The 19199-nt window shown below is 43.9% G+C and overlaps 1 protein-coding gene across 11 annotated transcripts in view; it reads left to right on the top strand.

Annotated features, from left to right (window-relative positions):
- TBX4 (T-box transcription factor 4) overlaps positions 1-19199 on the top strand; it is a 119433-nt gene that overhangs the window by 60531 nt on the left and 39703 nt on the right. For 10 of the 11 annotated variants that reach the window (XM_039507839.1, XM_039507831.1, XM_039507840.1 and 7 more), the window contains 2 exons: positions 2871-3029; positions 6641-6735. In XM_039507839.1, the coding sequence (XP_039363773.1) occupies positions 2874-3029; positions 6641-6735 (251 nt within the window). In that variant the 5' untranslated portion in view covers positions 2871-2873. Of the gene's footprint in view, positions 1-2340; positions 2479-2870; positions 3030-6640; positions 6736-19199 lie in introns of those variants that run through there. The other variant, XM_039507838.1, reaches the window with a different exon arrangement.

The raw sequence follows: 19199 nt of genomic DNA on the forward strand, positions 1-19199 counted from the left end.
CCTGGCTGCTTTCTCCCCTTCCCCGCAACTGTCTCGATACAACTCTTCTCCTTCAGCGGCCTCCCCGGGTTCACAGAGCGCTGCTTCCAGTCTGGTCTTGCGCTCCAAAAAGCGGTAAACAGGTTGTCGACAAAGCGCTAATTTTCGAAGTTAAAAATCGCAGGATTCCTTGCCTACGAAAATAGCAGCCGTTTCGCTGTCATTCGTACAAGTTTCTACTTTCGTGGGAATTCCTGCTTTGTGATGCATGTTTGTCTCTCAGCACTTGAAATCAATGGGACGGTGTTAAACGTTTGCAGATTGGTGAGGCATAAAACAGAGCAGATGAAGACTAGCTTGATGCTATTACTGGCAATAATAAATAAATGGATCAGATTTATTTCCCACGGGGCGAAACCGAGACCCAAGACAGCAATGGGAAATTAGAAAGAGTTCAGTTGGGGGAAAGTTTCAGTGACCAATGCAAGGGCTAGATTGGCTTATGGACCGATTGCTTTCGAAAGTCGAGACCAAACTATTTAAAATGCGAGCTCGCATCTTGTTTATTTAATTACAGATGTTACGTTTAAAGAACTGGCTTGCTCCAAGTGGTGCCTGATCTATAAATTGTGTATTGTCTATTTTAATTACTAATATAGTAATATTACCCTGTACCTATAGGCTACACAAGGTACATTTTAAATATACCCTTTGGATCTACGGAAATATTACCCACAAAAACTTGTGAATCTCTAAAATGCGATTCCAAGCTGCATGGATCTCTGCTCTCCATGAAACCAACTGCAAATCCTAATAGGATCAAACTGCGCTGTTCAAAATACTCACTCACCAGACCGCTGGAGTTACTGGGGGTTTGAGAATCCTACAACCGATTGGCAGAAGCAAGTAGCAGAAATCTTTAAAGATTTGTAAATTCTCATCTCCTAGTTAAAGAAGTCATCCCAAAGAGCTAAGGTTACTCCCCCAAAAGCACCACGCAGGATTCCTTTAACAATCAGGTACCATTTCAGGCAAGCATCGGTGCCTATGTCCCTGCTGCACGCTATTGACAAGACCTAGGTATAAACACGCTGTTTGCTTGCCGTGCTTAGTATAATACTGTAAATGAAAAGTACATTTGCGCAGTAAAAGTCCGGCTTGATGCGCAGCAGCCTCAGTGGAGCTGTCAGGTCTTATCTTTATTGGCTTTTCCCAGTCTCTGTCCAAGTTGAAGAGAGGTCTCCTTTTATCTTAGTGAGCTTGCACTTAGAATGTTTACACAGGGCAACTTTTTGTTTTAGCATTATTACCAAGGTTAAAAACCTGACTGGAGACAGGAGATAAGTGGGGAATATTGCACCGAAGCAGGCTCTCAGGACTAGAACCTGTGCAGCAGCTGCCCAGATCCCAGAGCAAAATAAAACGAACCAGCAAACCCCCTTCGAGGTGTTTTCCAAACCAATTGAAAATGAAGCCGAATTCCCCGGCAGATATTGCAAAGAATTTCCGTGTAACAAATTAATCCAACAAGATTGATTTTGGGGGGGGGGGTGTATCTAAAACGAGAGGAGACCCGAAAGACAATAACGCAATATGTTCACTGTAGCTATGCAAGTGAAAGCTTTTGTCAATCTATAACGGCCTTTTGTTAAGAGACAGAGAGAAAACTCAAGGATCAAATCCTGATCCCACGTGCTTAATTGGGACCAAGATTCAGCCTTGATACTTAGTGGAATCTTTCCTACAAAGTAACCGTAACTGACCAGTGACTTCTTTATTTGCTGAAGAAAAGCAAATGCAACTGTTGTGGTTTTTGGTTTCTGTGCTTTGTTTAAAGGACATGTGGGAACGGAATCCGTTATTTTGTATATAACGCAGCTAGACCATTGCTGATCGTACCAATAGGCCCGAGACAAGGGAAACATTTGCTTTTTGGAGCCATCAGTTGAACATTTCAATATCCAGGTGTTGCTCCTTTTAAGGTTAAAAATAAAAAGCGAAGGGAAAAGGACCGATATTTCCCCAGTAAACAATCATCCGTTGTCCAGTCCGAGCAGAACAAGCCGGCGGCAGCGCCGCTGCTATTGCGGGGTCTAGTCGGGGCCCGGCCCGATTCCTCAGGCAAAACTCAGCCCTGTTTCAAAGGTGGGTGATGGGCGGGATACAGCCCCCGCCGTCTGTAACCGCTAACTCCCAGCGAACCGGGAGAGTCACTCCGGGTGCGCTGGTGTTTGGTCCCCCGCCATGCGGAGACAGAGATTCCTTCTGCGTTAGGCTGTGACCGGCCTGGGAAGCCCAGGCCCTGGTTGCTTATAATCCAGGTCAGGGAAAGAATTGGCAAGATGGGGCTCAGACCCGGGGAGCCGCCCCAGTGGCAGCGGGAATCAGAGCGGAGCTCGGCGCTGGGCTGGTTCTTACAGTCCTGCCTGAGCTGCAGGGAACGGGGCCGTTTTCCCTGCTCCGGAGACACAAGGGCAGGTTTAGAAAATGGCCCTCAAGGTAACGGAGAACGACAGCGGAGTCAGCGCTAGAACGGGGCTATGGGGAGGTTTGTGGGTCTGGGACAAAGCTGCGGCCTGGGCCGGCTGCGGAGACGTGTCGTGTTCCAGCTGCACACGAGCTCTGCCCTGGACTGGACACCCAGGCGGCTGATTTTTAGGACATTTCAATTTGGCAAACCAGGCGCATCAGGGCCCAGTATTTGGGGCAAGGGGGCGGGGGGGCTGCAGGCGGGAGTCAAAGGACAGGTCTGCCCTGCTAGGCAGAGCCGCTCATGTGAAACCGAAGCAAAGTTGCGTTGGAAACGGGCCCGGTGCGTTTACACTAAGCCCGTTCGCTTGTCTCCAATTCAAGCCGGCTTGGCACTAACCACGTGTGTCCCTGTCGAAAAGGAAATGCTCCAGGAGAAAGGCCTGTCTGAAACGGAAGAAGGGTTTCCAGCGGCCCAGGCACCTGGTCATGCAGAATCCACCGCGGGTTCCCCGGTTCTCGGCGTGGCAGGAGTCAGCAGCACTCCGCTGAGCAGTCCGCAGGGCCAGGATCCGGAGCAGGTACGCACCGTTTACACAACAACCAGCCTCTTCCCGCTGTGAATTGCATCCCTCTCCTGCGTGCCGGGCTCCCTTTCCACTTCCCTAACCCCCGTCCCCCCGCTAGCACCAGCATCCCAAGTAGCGCATAATCCCCAAGGCGATACACCCCCTGCTCCCCCGATATCTTCTTGCACCCGGGGATTGAGTTCTTCTGAAATTCGTTGCTCTAAACTCCCAGGGCCCTTACCCGAGCGCTCTGCAAGCGCTTTATGTGAAAGAATTTACTCTCACTGCCACAGATGGCGGGATTTAAAAATGTTTCCATTTTTCTCCAGCTTGGTTGGGGGTTTTTTTGCTCCCCTTTTAACTTGCAAGCGCTCCCCGCCTGCTCTGGTTCTCTTTGGAAGGACGTGTTTAAAGTCTGCCACTCCGGAGAGCCTGTCTGCACAGTCTACCCAAAACTGCAGTTGCTGGTTGCAATCAAAAGTCAAGATCAAGAGTGTATCAAAACCATCCCGCTTATCCAGAGTTCTCCGCAATGGGGTTTCCTTTGGCGGGGTCTTTAATTTTTTGTCTAGATTTAGCTCATACCTTTTTGACCCATGGACCTTATTCATCTGCATTGCTACAGAAACATAATTATGACCTGGCTGATTTCATGTGCCAGATTGAGCCCCCCTGTACCTTTTTTTCGTAACCCCACTCCAAACATGTTATGCATCCTGAGATTTGTATACATCAATTCAATACAATTAAGCTCCTTATGCCAAAAAGGTCTGACTGTAAATTAGATTGCATTCAATCAAGCCTTCTGATTGGCTAGGGGTATTTAGTGTGCTTTTTGACAACTTTCCCATATCAGAATTATAACCTGTCAAGGGGGTGAGGAGGGGGGGAAAGGAAGCAGAAATGTAAAACGATGTAGTTTATATTTGCTGTTTAAGCTATTTAAAAAAAACACCCTATACCGTGTAATCATAAATGCGTCAAGTAATAGTAATTATGCCTCGAGGCTTTTTAGCTCAATTTTCCTCTGTTTTTCTTCCACTCTCTGATCTCCAGCCAGGTGTTGGAAAGGGAAAATAGAACCGTGAAAAGTGAAACGTTGACAATTAGTGATAGGTTATAGAAAACTCTAATTTGTAATAGAAAAAATAGAAACCTCTCAAGATGCTCAGCGTCTCCTTCACAACAGGAGCCCAGTACAGAAGTGGGTTTGCTAAGAGCTGAAAAAGTGAGTGTGTCTCGGATGCACAGATGATTCCCTCCTAATTTCCTCGCCTTTAGATTTCACACACCAATGACTGAAGCTTAGTGGGGTTAGAAAATAACCATGGGATTCCAAGGAAGGATATGTACATCTAGGGTCTGATCCTGCGCCCATTCAAATCAAGGGGTAAAAGCTCCCTTTGACTTAAATGGGGCAGGAGGAGGCATCTCATGTTGAGTTCCTGTTACTTCAACCTCGCTATCAAATGATTTCCATGAATTCTGTTCTCATGTTGTCAAGTATCAGAGGGGTAGCCGTGTTAGTCTGGTTCTGTAAAAGCAGCAAAGAATCCTGTGGCACCTTATAGACTAACAGACGTTTTGCAGCATGAGCTTTCGTGGGTGAATGCCCACTTCGTCAGATGCAAGAGTGGAAATTTTACAAGTGTTCTCATGTTCATCACTTTCCTTAAAAGGGAGCAAACACCCAACCCTATCTTGTCTATATTATACATCTTTACCTACACACCTATTCCAAACTTCTTATATAGGCAGCTGAATAAACAGGTCAGGAATTCTCTACTGAGAAATTATGTTCACTAGATGTGTGTGTGTCTATATAAAAAAAATAAGGGGTTTCATCTACTGGGGCCATTGTGCTCCACCTGAAATCAGTGGGAGTTTTGCTATTGATTACATTGGGAGTAGGCTCTCTCCCAGTATTTGTAACCGAACATGACAAAATATTTTTAAGTCCAGGCGGTTTTGCTTTAAATTTTTCTTGCTATTTACAAGGCTTTGACTAACCTGAATAACACACATCCTACCTTAATTATTTCTTGCATTCTGGGCCGGATCCTGCTTCCACTGAAGTCAATGGCAAAACAAAATAAACAAAGAAGTTATAATATTTGGTTTGCAGCTGGTTTGAACTGCAAGTTTTAGCATGTTGGGCTAGATTTTTTTAGTCAGTTTTTGGGAGAAAAACTAACTTTAAAAAATTGAAATAAAAATTAATATAAAGATGATACTGGAAAGATGTTTCAGCACCACAGTTATTCTGTTCTTACATTATTATTTTTCTGGTGGATGCATTTATCTTTAGTTGTATTAGAATCTCCTTTTACAGTTCATTACTTGGATAATTAATATTTGTAAAACACTTTAAAGATGACAAGCACTTTTTTTATCTGTAGTTCTGTAATCTCTACTTTCAAGGAAATACTGAATGAAGCAATGTAGGAGTAATGTAAAAATAATCTAACCACAGATAAAACTGGATTATCCAAAGTGTTTTTACATGGGACTGATCATATGAGAGTTTGTATACATGGGGAGTTATTCCAGAAAGCTAATTCCTGATTTTATTCTGGAAGAAGAGTGTCTACAGGTGGAGTTAGTCCCTTATTCCAAATTTTCAATCCACTTTGGAAATGGATTCCACACATGGAGTTAACTGGAATAGTTAATCTGTTTTCCAGTCACACTTTCCTTTATTCTGGATTAATTTTCATGTATAGACACGCCCTGGGTATTGTTAATTGTGTAAGTATTTGCTGGATCAGACCGAGGCTCATAGCGTGCAATGACAGAGGCAAAGAACGCTGCAGGAGAATAATATAATTATGTATACCCATCATCATTTATTATCAATCTTGTTATAAGAATCACGATCTATTAAATAATTTGCTAGGCTGGTGGGATGGTGGTGCAAAGAACAATCCATGTAACACTTTCTCCTAATTTTAAAACTGTCTGTTCTGAATAACGGGGAAAAAAGTTGATTCCTTTTGACCTGAACGTTATGCATTCTGCTCATATAAGAGTGAGTTGCCACCCTGGCAATTGCTGGCTTTTTATCAGCTAATTTAAAACATGCACTTAACAGGTAAACATTTCCTGCACAACTCCACCCTTTGCTGCTGCTTTCCCCCCCTACATTACCAGAAAGTCCTAGAGCTTTTCATTTTATTTTTTGAGGACAAGTATTTTTCTCACCTTGAACCGAGCAGACAGATAAAAGGTTGGATTTGTTTTGTTTTGTTTTTATCTGACCCTCATCTTAAAAGATGGAGCTTTACTTACTGATACACAGTTATATTTGATGATAATAACAACTCTTTGAGACGGTACTCAGACGTCTTTGTTGTATTTTTTTTTTTAAATTTATTTGGCTGCAACATCCTCGCTGGATGTGAAGCATTCTGCAATTAAAATTGATTCAGTTTGTTTCTCTCATTTTTTGGCAATAGGCAGTGGAATCTTTAGGGCCTGCTCCTGCGCCCAGCACAGTCAGCCCTGGGTTTGCCTTTCTTTTCCAAAGAACGTCCGCTCGCAGCTTTGCTTTGAGGGGAAAAATCACAGGCGGAGGGCACTTTTGATGATGGTGGTTTTGTTTTTGTTGTTTTGATTCTTTTTAGACAATAGAAAACATCAAAGTCTATCTCCACGAGAAGGAGCTATGGAAGAAGTTTCATGAAGCTGGCACCGAAATGATAATAACCAAAGCAGGCAGGTTGGTGAAAATGCATTTCACACCCTGAAAGTCTCTTTTCTATATTCAAAGTCACAATTTGCCCACAACGGAATCTTTCTAAGGGGGGAGGCCTACTGAAAATGATTGAATTTTAAGAAATTAGGACTTCTATAGGATTACCTACATACTGAAAGCTATGTACCCACGTTGATACTTTGCGTGCTCACTTCTGACCATACTCAGCAATCTAAGAAAAGCAAGTACAGTATATTGTCTTGGACAATATACTCTGGTCACTTGATAAGTCTCTAGTTTAGTTTTAATTCTCTATGCTGATATTTCCTTTGATTATTTGTGTTTCTAAGACCTTCAGGACCATAGTGATGTCAGTTCTATACGGGACAGTAATTCCTTCATGAGCGAGAGATTACCTACTCTGTATAGAATAGTAGTAATGCTCTGTGGTACGCTTGTGGAAGTAATAAAACCTTCGCAAACTGAGACCTTATTATAAACCGCTGGTATCAAACCTTTGTTGAGCAGAGGGTTGAAGCTCCCATTTTGTGTGTGTGGGCAGAGGTGTTCCTTGGCTAGGGTGAACTGGGGTGACCGCTCTGGGCCCCGTGCTTTGGGGGGCGGTGCGATTGGCCAGTATGGTCGGTCCTGGAAGAAACGAATCTGTCACTTCCGCCCCGGGCCCCACACCGCTCTAGCGACAGCCCCGTGTCTGGGGACTGGCCAGGTGTGAGTTAGCTTTAGATTGCTCGCCATTCCTTTGCATTAAATGGTATTCACGTGTCCATAAGCTCTATTAATGTTGTATTTTAGCTACCATCATCTTCATAATGGTGAGAGAGGGCTTAGTCCTGTGCAGTGCTGAGCACCCTCAACTCTCAGTGGGTCAGTGGGATTGGAGGAAGGTGGTTCCCATTGTGTTGTCATAATGGAATCTCACAGCAGTGAACGTGTGATGGGCTGCAAGGCCTTCGTTTAACAAACTGTTCCACTAAGGTGCGATGCCCCGTGACGTCAATGGAAAGGTTGCCCTTGACATCTGGGGAAATGGGTCAGGTTTTTGTGAAGGATTACCATAAAGATGTTTTTAAAACCCCTTTAATTTTCTTTAGTACAACCCTTCTACAGGCAACTGTTGAGTTAATACAACAGCACATTAGAGAATCATAAAGGTGTAAAAAAGAGCAACAGAAATAGTCTGAAATCACCCAAAAAAATGCCTTATAGTGGTAATGTTTCTTCTATGAGCCCTGATCCATAGCCCACTGAAGTCAATGGGAGGCTTTCTCTTGACTTTAGTGGATGCTAGATCAGGTCCATGGTTTAGCAGGGCTAAATCTGGCTGTGAGATCCAGACTCCAGAACTCCTGCTACAATGTGGCATATGCGCGGCTCTGCAGGGTAATAGTGTCCTGCTCTCAACCAGTAAGGAAACGTGCACTGAATACTTCCTTACAGGCAGCCTTTCTGCATTCTTGCTCTTGAAGCACTTAAAGGGTTGCCCACTCCTCCCCATATCTCCCCTGCTCCCCCTCCAACCCCCCCCCCCCCAAAAAAAGTGCTGCTCTGTCTCTATTGGCAGTGTTGAAAGACGCACTAACGGAACCTATCCCACCAGGAAGACGAGGTGAAACTGTGTTTGTAAATCACTTTAAAGAACCCGAGACATGTATAGTGGGTCAGCTCTATGACCCAATCCTGCAGCTCTTATGTAGATAAGATCCCCCACGGGATTGTAATTTGCTATATAAAGTCTTAGGGCCGGATCTTGAAGCCTTTTTTCACATTCAGACTCCTATTAATTTCAGTGGAGTTGCTACTCACGTTAGAAACGGCTGAAGGATCAGGACTGCAAATACTGGGCCTGTAAACTGAGAGAGAAATTTTACCAAATTCTAGAAACTAAACATCCCAAATGTGTAGGTTATCTCCGTGTCAGTCTTAACTTAGATTGTTTAAACAAATCCATATGGCCAGGACCCAGTCCTGAATTCTTTGGGGGCTTAAAACTCCCAGTGAAATCATATTCATGCTTCACAGCTGCTCAGAGGGGACAGGGTGGCTCTGGTAATTGTCCCTGGGATGTGGAGCCTTTCGCTTCTAGAAGACCAGGGCCAAATTTTCTGCTGGTGAAAATCAGTGCAGCTCCATCAGAGTCACTGGACCCCTGCCAATTTATGCCAGCAGAGAATTTGGCCCTCCGCCTGAACCAGGGCCTAAGTCAGTAGGGATTCATTAACAAACCATAAGTGGGTAATTTCACTTCTGTTCTGAGTGGAGAGTTACAATCCACTTCAGCCCAAATGGCAACTTTAATTCTCAGCATTGAGGCCAAGGACTGAATGGGCCTTGTTACTTGACATCTATCTATTACACCGAAGTGTAACGCACTCATTGATGCATTGGCTTCTAAAGGTGATCCCTCCATGTCAAGGATGAGGCATGTTAGCAGGGAGATGGGGGTGAGCGTGTGTGTGTGTGGGGGGGAGGGATTGTGTGTGTGAGAGATTCCTTTACCAGTGCTTGTGCCTGTTCTGCAGTAAGAGATTCCTCTACCAGCACTGAAAATAAAAATACCTGTAACAGTGAATAAAAGAACTAGTCTTACAACAACTAAACAACCAAGTTAAGCCACGTGACAATAAGTCTGATTTAGACGCACATTTCAAAACTGATCAGTGTGCAAAACCACCTAGAAACAGAACCGTCCAGCTGCACAAGAGCAGACTTCAGTTCGATTCTAATTGAAAATCATATTTCACCCAAACTGTTTAAATGCATAGTAATAATAAACCCACCCACCCCCAATGACCCAATTTTAAAAAGATGATACAGAGTCTGTTATTTCAAGGGGCCTCATACCAGGTTCTCATTCTGTGTCTGCAAATAATATAGAAACAGTTGAGTGCAGACACAAAATATGGTCCTGATCCTGCAACAGCCAGTGTGTGTGTGTGTGTGTGTGCACACGCGCACAAAGAGAGGTGGGGTTCTAAGCAGGCATAGGGATGCACCCACATGCACTCAACTGAAGGATCAGGTCACTTAAATGTCTAATTATTTAATTTCAAAAGGCAAAAAAGGAAAAAAAAAGGAGTCTTTTTTAAATTCTAAATTGCAAATGTAGCTTTAATGACCAGTTATTTAAAAAGCGGGTAAAAAAAATAAGATCAATGGGTGATCTAGTTCTAGGGTGCTGGTGTAAAATAGACTTTTTCTAATTATAATCCAGACACCGATAACTCAAGAGGAGTGTGTTTATTTCATATGTTGTCAATCTGTATAACTCCACAGACCAAGTCAACTATAAATTACCAGGAATTTCGGTCTAAGAATTACTTTGGGGGATTATTACTCCCTCTTAGGACTGATCTGTAGGAGACGTTTGGAGAACACAGCAAGCTCAGTACTGAAATAGGAATGATGTTGTTGCCAAGAAAGCTTGATTTATAAAGTGGAAACATCTTTAAAATGCACTCACTATCTTTTTAATGTTTGACTCTTTCATTGTGGGAGGGGAAGAAAAGATTATTTTATATTAAAAGGATCATCAAAAGATAAAAAGTTTGTTAGCAAAGTTTCCTGAACTTTGTGCAAAACCATTCGCCTTCTTTGTATTTAAAATACCACAACTTTTTGTGTCCTGTTTGCAATGCAGGGTATGCAAATCAAAACCTTTGTCATGTCTTTTTTTTTTTTTAAAGGTTTGTTCTTCTACTTAATTTGTATTGTCTTAAATGAACACGTTAAACATACAACAATTAAGAAGCCAGCCCTGCATTCCTTGCACACTTGCAATTGCCAGGCGTTTTGGGTGTGCACAAATGCAGGATTAGGCCTAAAGAAATGGCAGAAATTTAAAGTAAAATTCATTATCCTTTTTTTTAATGCAAAAAAAAAATTAATCAAGATTTGCATTTTATTCAATGTAAAATTAGTATGATTGACTGCAGGGTGGCTCAAATGCTGCCCTTACATACATAAAACCCCGCTGCCTTCAATGGCTTTCACTTCAGTCCTGATCCTGCGAAGAGGCAGGGGCGGCTCCAGGCACCAGCACGCCAAGCGCGTGCCTGGGGCGGCAAGCCACGGGGGGCGCTCTGCCAGTGGGCGCGAGGGCAGCAGGCAGGTTGCCTTCAGTAGCATGCCTGCGGAGGGTCCGCTGGTCCCGCGGCTTCGGCAGACCACCCGCAGGTGTGCCACCGAATCCGCGGGACCGGGAACCTCCCACAGGCAAACCGCTGAAGGCAGCCTGCCTGCTGTCCTTGGGGCGGCAAAATACCTAGAGCCGCCCCTGCAAAGAGAAGCACCTAAGTTGAACACTGGACTTTCACGGAGACCCAGGGAAGTCAAAAGGGATGTGGCGTGATCTGCTGACATGGTTCTTTTTGCAGCATTATGGCCTCTTCTTGTGTGTGTTATAACCCAGGTGATAGCTTTAGATGTTGAGATGCATCAATACAAATTTTCAGAAAGATAAAAGCACTTTTCCGGACAGAAAGATAATCCCAAAACCATAGTTGCCTTGAAAATAAAGGGGTGTGTGTGTGTGTGTGTGTGTTCTCCTCTTCCTTATATGTACTTGCTCTCCAGTGTGTTTCACCGTATGTACATTTTTAAGTGTGCTGCAGATTAATACACTCCTCACTAAGGGCACTTACACGCTCTTCGTTTGTATTTAAGGCACGTAATAGTCACAAATTTAATATGATGGAGCAATTTATACCCAAAGCAAATTGTACAACTTCATTATAAGCGGCTTTTCTTTTGTGTCCCCGTGCTCTGTCCCGAATTACGCAAGCCCTGCAGTTGTAGCTATCTTTGTGGTTCAAATCAGTCTCTGTCTCAATTCTCCAGCGGGCTTGACCCTCCAAACCCTCATTCATTCAAGTCGTCTTTACTCATGTGAGTAGTCCCATTGGCTTCAGGATTTCTTCTCCCCTTTCACGCTTTTCCAGAGCTGGTCTGTCCTCTAATTTTTATCACCCAGAGGCGCCAATCTTTACGGTTCCTACCCGATACCATTCCATGACCCAAGTGAATGGGCACATCATCACTCCCTAGGCAGTGTTAAAATGGGTTTATTGCTAATCAGCGGGGAATGCCAGTCCACAGAGCAGCTGACTCTCTTCCTGACTCTAAATTAATATGTCAATTTCTCTACAGTGACGAACATCCAGATGATGATGATGATAGTGGGTTTGTAACCATGGAGCGGGGTTCAGAGCACAGCACCGTGTATAAATGGATACAGAGTCAGCCTCAATCTTTACTGTAACATCTCTTAAAAACTGCATGTGGATTGATGGCTGTTGTTTTAAGCTCTTCTAAGAACCTTCTTACAGCATAGTGCACAGAACAACTTTCATCCCAGCGTACATGGAAAATTTGCAAAGCTCTGTGATTTTTAGATTTTGGTTTAAGAGTGGCTTATTTCAGTTTAGCTTAAACATGTTCACAGTCAGTTTAAGGTAAACTGAAAGGCCCCTGGTTTAAGGTCATAAGGGTTTGCACCAGTTTAACTAAATTGGTTTAAATTCACACCTTAGATTAAGCTGGTGAAATTTTGTCTTGTGTAGACAAGCCCTGCCAGGTTAAGATTTTCAGCTAGGAGATATGGATGCCCAGTTCTCATTAAAATGAAAGGGAATTGTATCACTTCGGGCAGTTTTGAAAAGTTCAGCCCAAAGCTTTACATTTAAAAAAGCAAACCAGATCAGGTATGGAATGGGAACCATCCATTTAGAACTTTGGAAATAAATTAGTAATTCAAAGAATGTCTGACCTTCTGAGCCGTAAATTCAGGGTTCTGCAAATACCCTTTGTAGGTAAGCTCTTGCTCCCAGTGCAATCAGTGGGAACCAAAGCAGGATCCATTCGCTTTTGGCTCTGTTGCTAGAGATGTCAACAACTCCAGCAGGGAACATACAGTTTCTTGAACTTGGAACAAGTCAGGAAAATGAAGGACAATATTTTTTTTTCTGAGTCTCCCTTTATTTTCTGTTAATGATTTGGGATATTAATAGTTAATAAATGTGTTTCCAAAGCATTTTCAGTTCACTTTTAGATAACTCTCAGGCTAACAGTATCCGGAGGTAGCTGTGTTAGTCTGTATTCACAAAAACAACAAGGAGTCTGGTGGCACCTTAAAGACTAACAGATTTATTTGGGCATAAGTTTTTGTGAGTAAAAAACCTCACTTCTTCTGTTCATAGACTGTGAGTTCAATGTTGCTTGTGTTAGTGACAGTGGGACTGAATGCATCTGAAGTGAGGTTTTTTACCCACAAAAGCTTATGCCCAAATACATCTGATAGTCTTTAAGGTGCCACCGGACGCCTTGTTGTTCTCATGCTAATAATCCCTAGCAGGGCAGGTCTCCAGTACCCGGATTGCATGTTTGCCTTGAAGGGCACAGAAGCTACAGATCCTCTCATGCTGGACCCATAAGGATCCAATCCATGTTGAGGAACTAAATCAAATACTGTAAGCAGTCAGAGTAGTCAACACTATGGACCAGATCCATTTTTCCTCCTTCTAACGGCTCCTACAGAGGGTGTAACACTAATGGAGTTCTACCAAGGAGAAAGTTGGCTTTCTTTAGAACAGTTAAAATCATTAGGAACCAGCACAGAGTTGTTAACTTCCCTCATTCTTGTGCAATTTTCTTTGTTACCTTTGTACTTTGCTATTTATGCTTCAGTAAACTTAATCTAATTTTAGCTCAGCCATCCTCTGTTATGGTTTGGACCTCGATAAAGGAATGCTGTAAGCGTTTCAGCTTTCATGGGGGAAAATCAAACTGGAGGTAAAGCATCTTCTTTCAAGAAGCTTGTCTAGGTTTTAATTTGCTATGGGGCAAGAAGAGAAAATGATACTAGATCATTAAAGCAACTGCATAGTTAACCAAGTTCTCAAGCGTGTGAGAAACAATGTTTTATTTAAAACTTAGATGAATTAGCCAGAAAAATTTAAATATAACCTCCCTTTGCCAAACTAGAAAAATCCCCTAACTGTCTGACCCCCTCATTGTTGGGTCATGGTCCTGCCACCAGATAAATCTCTCCTATCTGTCCGTAGACTGTGAGTTCAATGTTGCTTGTGTTAGTGACAGTGAATTTGGGGCTGAAAAATGAACTACTGATGAGAACTCCTGTTGAACCTGTATTGTTTGTTATTCTGAGGCAAGGATCTGGCATGGGCTAATCCAGCACTTCAAAGCTAACGACTCTTACTTTGTATACAGAGCGTCATAGCGGAGTGGCGTGGGTGATAAGAGAAATAAGGGACTGGAGGGTTAGGATTCACTGGGAAAATGGGACCCTGTTGAAAAAGTCTTTGATCTCTTCAAAGTATTTTCTGAAAGCAAGAATCTATCAAAAAGGAAATGCCATAAAAAAAAGCTTAAAGAAATAGTTGACATGACCAAATTTGTATTAATTTACCCCTGGAAAACATTTTAAAAGATGCTTTATGTTGATATGGGAAATATTTGTCACAAGGGGGGGGGAATTAGAAGAGTAAGGAAAGATCATTTTAAAGAAGAATTTGGTTCTTGAAGTCTCTACCCACCATTAGTTTGTCTTCTGGACAATAAAGACAAAGTGTAAAATTTTCACAAGGGCCTAAATCTTATTTTTCAAAAGTCACGTGGGGCCAGACTTTCCCATCAATGGGAGTTGGGTGCTTTTCCTGCATAGGTGCTTTTGAAGACCCCTTTAGGTACCCATCTGACCTTTGAAAATCTGGCACTTTGGGCTCCTAAATCTTAGTGAGAATCCTTTTGAAAATGGCACTTAGGCCCCTAAGTCACTTAGGTACTTTTGAACATTTTACCCAAATGCAAAGACTGATTTAAATGTTTAATGGCAACTGGACCGTCTTGTGAACCAACCTCTAATGTTAGTAGGGCCTAATCCAAACCCCAGTGCAGTCAATGGTGTAAGACTCCCATTAACTTCAGTGGGCTTTGGCTCAGGCCCTTGGTGAACAAATTAGTTCCTTCCAAAACTGCAAAGAAAAATGTGATGCTACCAGAACATCACGTAGTCAGGGTTAGACCTCATCTGCAGGATTAAGGTCTTTCGCTTCCATTCAATCTTCTCAGAGGGGGTGAGAGGTAACGGCACTCCCTAAGCGTACTATACCTTCCTGTTCACCATGCCATCGCAGGGACTTAGAAAAGAAGGACATCTTTGCTCAAGAGCAGGTTAGCAGCTTCACTGAGGTGACACACGCTGTCCTGAAAAGGAAGGTTAGATCAAGCCTCTTAGTGGGTAAAAAGGTCATTAAGAATGGAGGGAGGTATGGAAGCCACTTCATGATCCGGACTAGACCAAACCATCATCTGGAGTTCCTGGCAGAGAGACACGTGCAGCTTCTTGACATGTCTAGCATCAGGAGTGAGTAGGCAAAGGACAGCCAAGCCTCACATTAGTGTTTCCAAACTACTAGTTCTTGTACCAATACTGGTGCTTTAGGCTTTTGCGACTGGCACGCAAAGTTCCTCTTTTCTACCTCACCAATAAGATACTACTGGATGCTGGGGTGCTGCAACTGTGCACCTCCCATTTTAACGTATGTACTCTCCAGTCCCCAAAAGGAGCTTGCACTTCCCCAACCCCCCATCTTCCAAACAAGTATCCTTTTGGGTTAGGCCAAGCACAGCTGAGTAGATGCCGAGGTCACTGGCTGGTACCACCAAACTTTTAAACTAGGACAGCTGCCTGAGAGGCTGGGACGTCCTGCCTTAGAGGAATGAATCTGTCTCTGTCTCTCTCGCTCATCATTCTGCTGCATAACCAACCAGCCACGCAATTAAACACCAATTAAAGTTTGTATGAACATCAGAAGTTTTGGCTCCACGTCAGTAACTGCTGCCTAGTAAAAGGGATTGGACTGTAAACGAATAAATAAATAAACAAAGGACGCTTATTCTAACAGCTCATTTGAAAACAATTTGTGAATATCATGTAGAGATAAAATGTGCATAGCACAAACTTAGCTAAGCAAAGGCTGCTTCATTATCAGAGCACATAATTCACTAGCACGTCAGCTCTAAAGCTTGCAAGGGCTACATAATTGTGCTGCTTGCTTATTTTTCTTGCTCTTACTGTTTTTGTTACATTTCATCTGTAGAGCGGCACAGGGAAGAATTTAGCCGGGGCCGTACTATTGCCCTGCCAACCTTTTCATGTGGGTTTTGCGCCCCCCACCCCATATTCAACTCCCCAAAGCAATGCATACTGTTTTTTGCTATCCACAGGTCTCCCCAAAGAACATCGATCTGCAGATAACTTGATGGCAATTGAGATAAAAAAGACAGTATTTTAACATAAGGTGCTGGACTCCCCCAGGGATAAGGAAGAACGTTATGACCGTTTATCTTTCTTGATCTTTTCCATGGAGGATGCCTATATTCTGTGAACATAAAAAGAACGTTAATTCTTCACCACTAAGCTCTAGTGAGAGCGACAGTCCTTACAAAGCAGGAGCTTCTGCACATCTGCCAATACTGCAAAATTTGGGGAGAAAAATAGGGATGTGCTTTTAAAATCCATTCCTAGACCATGGGAGAGTTTTGGAGGGATGGAGAGGAAGAACAATCAATACTGTACCAAAAAGACTAGACTGTCCCTTCTCAACAGGTGTGGGGTAAGAATGCACCTGAGACACAGAGTGTGAACATTCCCCACGCCTGGAGGTGTTGGGATCTGGGACTTTATTCTGCCCATACAGAGGAGGAGGGCGGCAGTAGGGAGCTAGCTGAGATCCCCAAGTTCAGAGGTGTTGGTTCTGGGGTTTCAGTTCAGGCCTGTGGGTAGTTCCCTTAGGCCAGTATGTGCTTTTGTGTTGGCTGTCGTTCTGGCGGACACAGCAGAACTTGAACTGGGGACATCCAGAGCTAAACATATGAGTCTTTACAGCTTGAGCTAAAAAGCCGTGTTTTGTAGCTAGGGGCTGTAACAGATCCATGTCCTCGGTGGATCCTAAACCAAAAGGAGATGCATAGCAAACACTGACCAGTGGGTTTCACCCATTGCATGTTTTGCTTTCTTTAAAAAGTATAAAGGGGAACAAATCAGGCCAAGAAATCCATGACTCCTATAGCACAAGGTCTTGGTGTAGGGGATTGGCTTTCTCTACTGCTCTTCCTTTCCCTACCCACCGGACAGGAGGGGATGCAGTGTGGGAAGGGAGCAGGGCTAAGAGACCCGTGAGAAAGCCAGAACCCATCCCTAGAGAGCTAGATGCATGGGAGGAGTCTCCTACTTTGTTCCTGTAGCCCCACTACAGGCTTCCTGGTCTATGGTTAGACTCTGACCCCTCCCAGGGCAGTCAGGGAGTTCACAGCTAGGGGCAAAGCTGCTTAAAGCAGCACTAACTTTCTGCTATGTTTCCTGCCTGGGCTCCGTGGTTTCCATGGTGGTACATGCTATTTATCATGGCCGATCCCTGACACATCTTCATGGCTAGCCCCACCTTGTTGCCTATGTGGCCATTGTGCAGAGGGGCATTCGGTGGCTGTGTGGAAAAGGGACAGTAGATTTTTAAGTGACAGTGTGGGCCTAGCAGTCATCTCCGGAGGTAGGAAATGAGGTATTTTCATAGCAAGAGCAACCTCTTGAATCACGTGAGGCGAATGAGACTCTCAAGGCCTTGCAGCGTCCATTTCGCTTGGCCTGTTTTGCAACGTGCACGGTATTTGGTCTCTGCTTCCCTTCCTTCCCCATCTCACTCCTAACTTTTCTGTCTCTCTCACTCATATTTGGAGATGAGAGCGGTGGAAAGTTGGGGATTTTTGAGGCCCAGGAGCATGGTGAAAGCCAGGGGCAGCTGGAAAGCTTCTGATGTGACAGTTCTCTCTGTGCCGACTTTTCAAGGAGTTGCTTCGTAACAGCAGCAAAACGGCATGTGCTCTCCTCCTACGCTGATAAAGAAGGGTCTTGAGCTCTGGACGTCTGGGGGGCCATACATGTGACACGGTGCAAGATGCCTAATGTTTGGGATGGGATTGGGAGGCAGCACTGCAGTTGCTTCTGTTTCTGGAGCAATGATATTGGCAAATGCACTCGCCCTGGTCACCCAATGCACTGGGATCTCCCTTTTAATGTAGGGTGACCAGACAGCAAATGTGAAAAATTGGGATGGGGGTGGGTGAGGGTAATAGGAGCCTATATAAGATAAAGACCCAAAAATCGTGACTATCCCTATAAAATTGGGACATCTGGTCACCCTATTTTAACGGGCACCTGTTCAAGGAAGCACTAATTTAAAAACCAAACCAAACAGTAATTAGCTGTGTACGGAACAGGCAGCCAATCAGCAATGGATGGAAGTCTTTCTGTTAATATCTTTAAAAAGGAAATGAAGGCTCACAGGCGAGAAAAGACATTTTAATTCCACTTCCTTAGATGCAATGGGACTGATGCTCAGGCATAGATCTTTGCAGAGTGTAGCAGCTTGGAATTTCTGCCTTTCCTCCTTTCTTTGGTGATTCCCCCGCACCACTTCCCAGCCATAGATTTTCTTACAGAGCAAAAACCATCTGTGTTTATGACAGATAGGTGTAATCGAGTTGGTCTGTGCACACAACTGAGAGGACAGGGACTACTTGGCATTAATCCCGAATCTGATGCTGATTCATTCTGTGGCCTCAGGCGAATTCTAAATAGCCAGTTTCTACAGTGCTGTAAATTCACACAGCACTTATCTTCTCTATCGTTCCCCCATCTGTAAGCTGCATGAGGCAGAAACCGACCTTTTGTTCTGTTTGTACAGCACCAAGCACAATGCATTCATGGCCCACAGCTAGGGCATCTAGCATAATAAGCAGGAATAGAACTACTTCACCTTAGTTGAAGAACGGAGGTATTCTTGAGGATTAAATACTGCATCTCATCTGTAGTCTGAGCTAGGAAGGGTTCCCAGTGAAGGATCCTGTATGTGCCCTGCCACATTGGGCTCCTGTTTGTAAATGATTTTCAAACTATGAAGCACTTCCTGAGTGTGAAATACAGTATGATCAAGGGGGCCAGTATGGGTTAAAATAATCTGTCTGGATCTTCATCCAGATCTCAAACCAAATCCAGCCTGAGCCTTTTTCAGCAGTTGGTAAAAGTGTGATCAACTGTGTGTGTGTGTCTGTCTGTCTGTCTGTCTATGTACTCCATGTACCTGTTGAGCAGCTCCTGGTTTCAGATGGGACAGGAACTGAAAGTAACGTACAGAGCGGGATTCTTCGGCCAGGCAGAATGAAAGAATTCCAAAAAAGAATCTCCCCAGAAAGCCAGACTTGCTACAGGTCAACAGAGCTACTCTCAGTAATAAGCTCAGTGTTCAGCAGGATCAAGCCCTCAGCCAATCCCGCTGGACAGAAATTCTCCTGAGGGCAGGCTATGCAGGCAGACTTTTGGATGCTTCCCAGGACTTGCTAGTGGACTACATAGCCTCACTGTGAGAGTGTGTGCTCCGCACGCAGCCCTGGAG

This window comes from Mauremys reevesii, linkage group 20 (genome assembly GCF_016161935.1).
Source record: "Mauremys reevesii isolate NIE-2019 linkage group 20, ASM1616193v1, whole genome shotgun sequence".
Taxonomy (NCBI): Eukaryota; Metazoa; Chordata; order Testudines; family Geoemydidae; genus Mauremys; species Mauremys reevesii.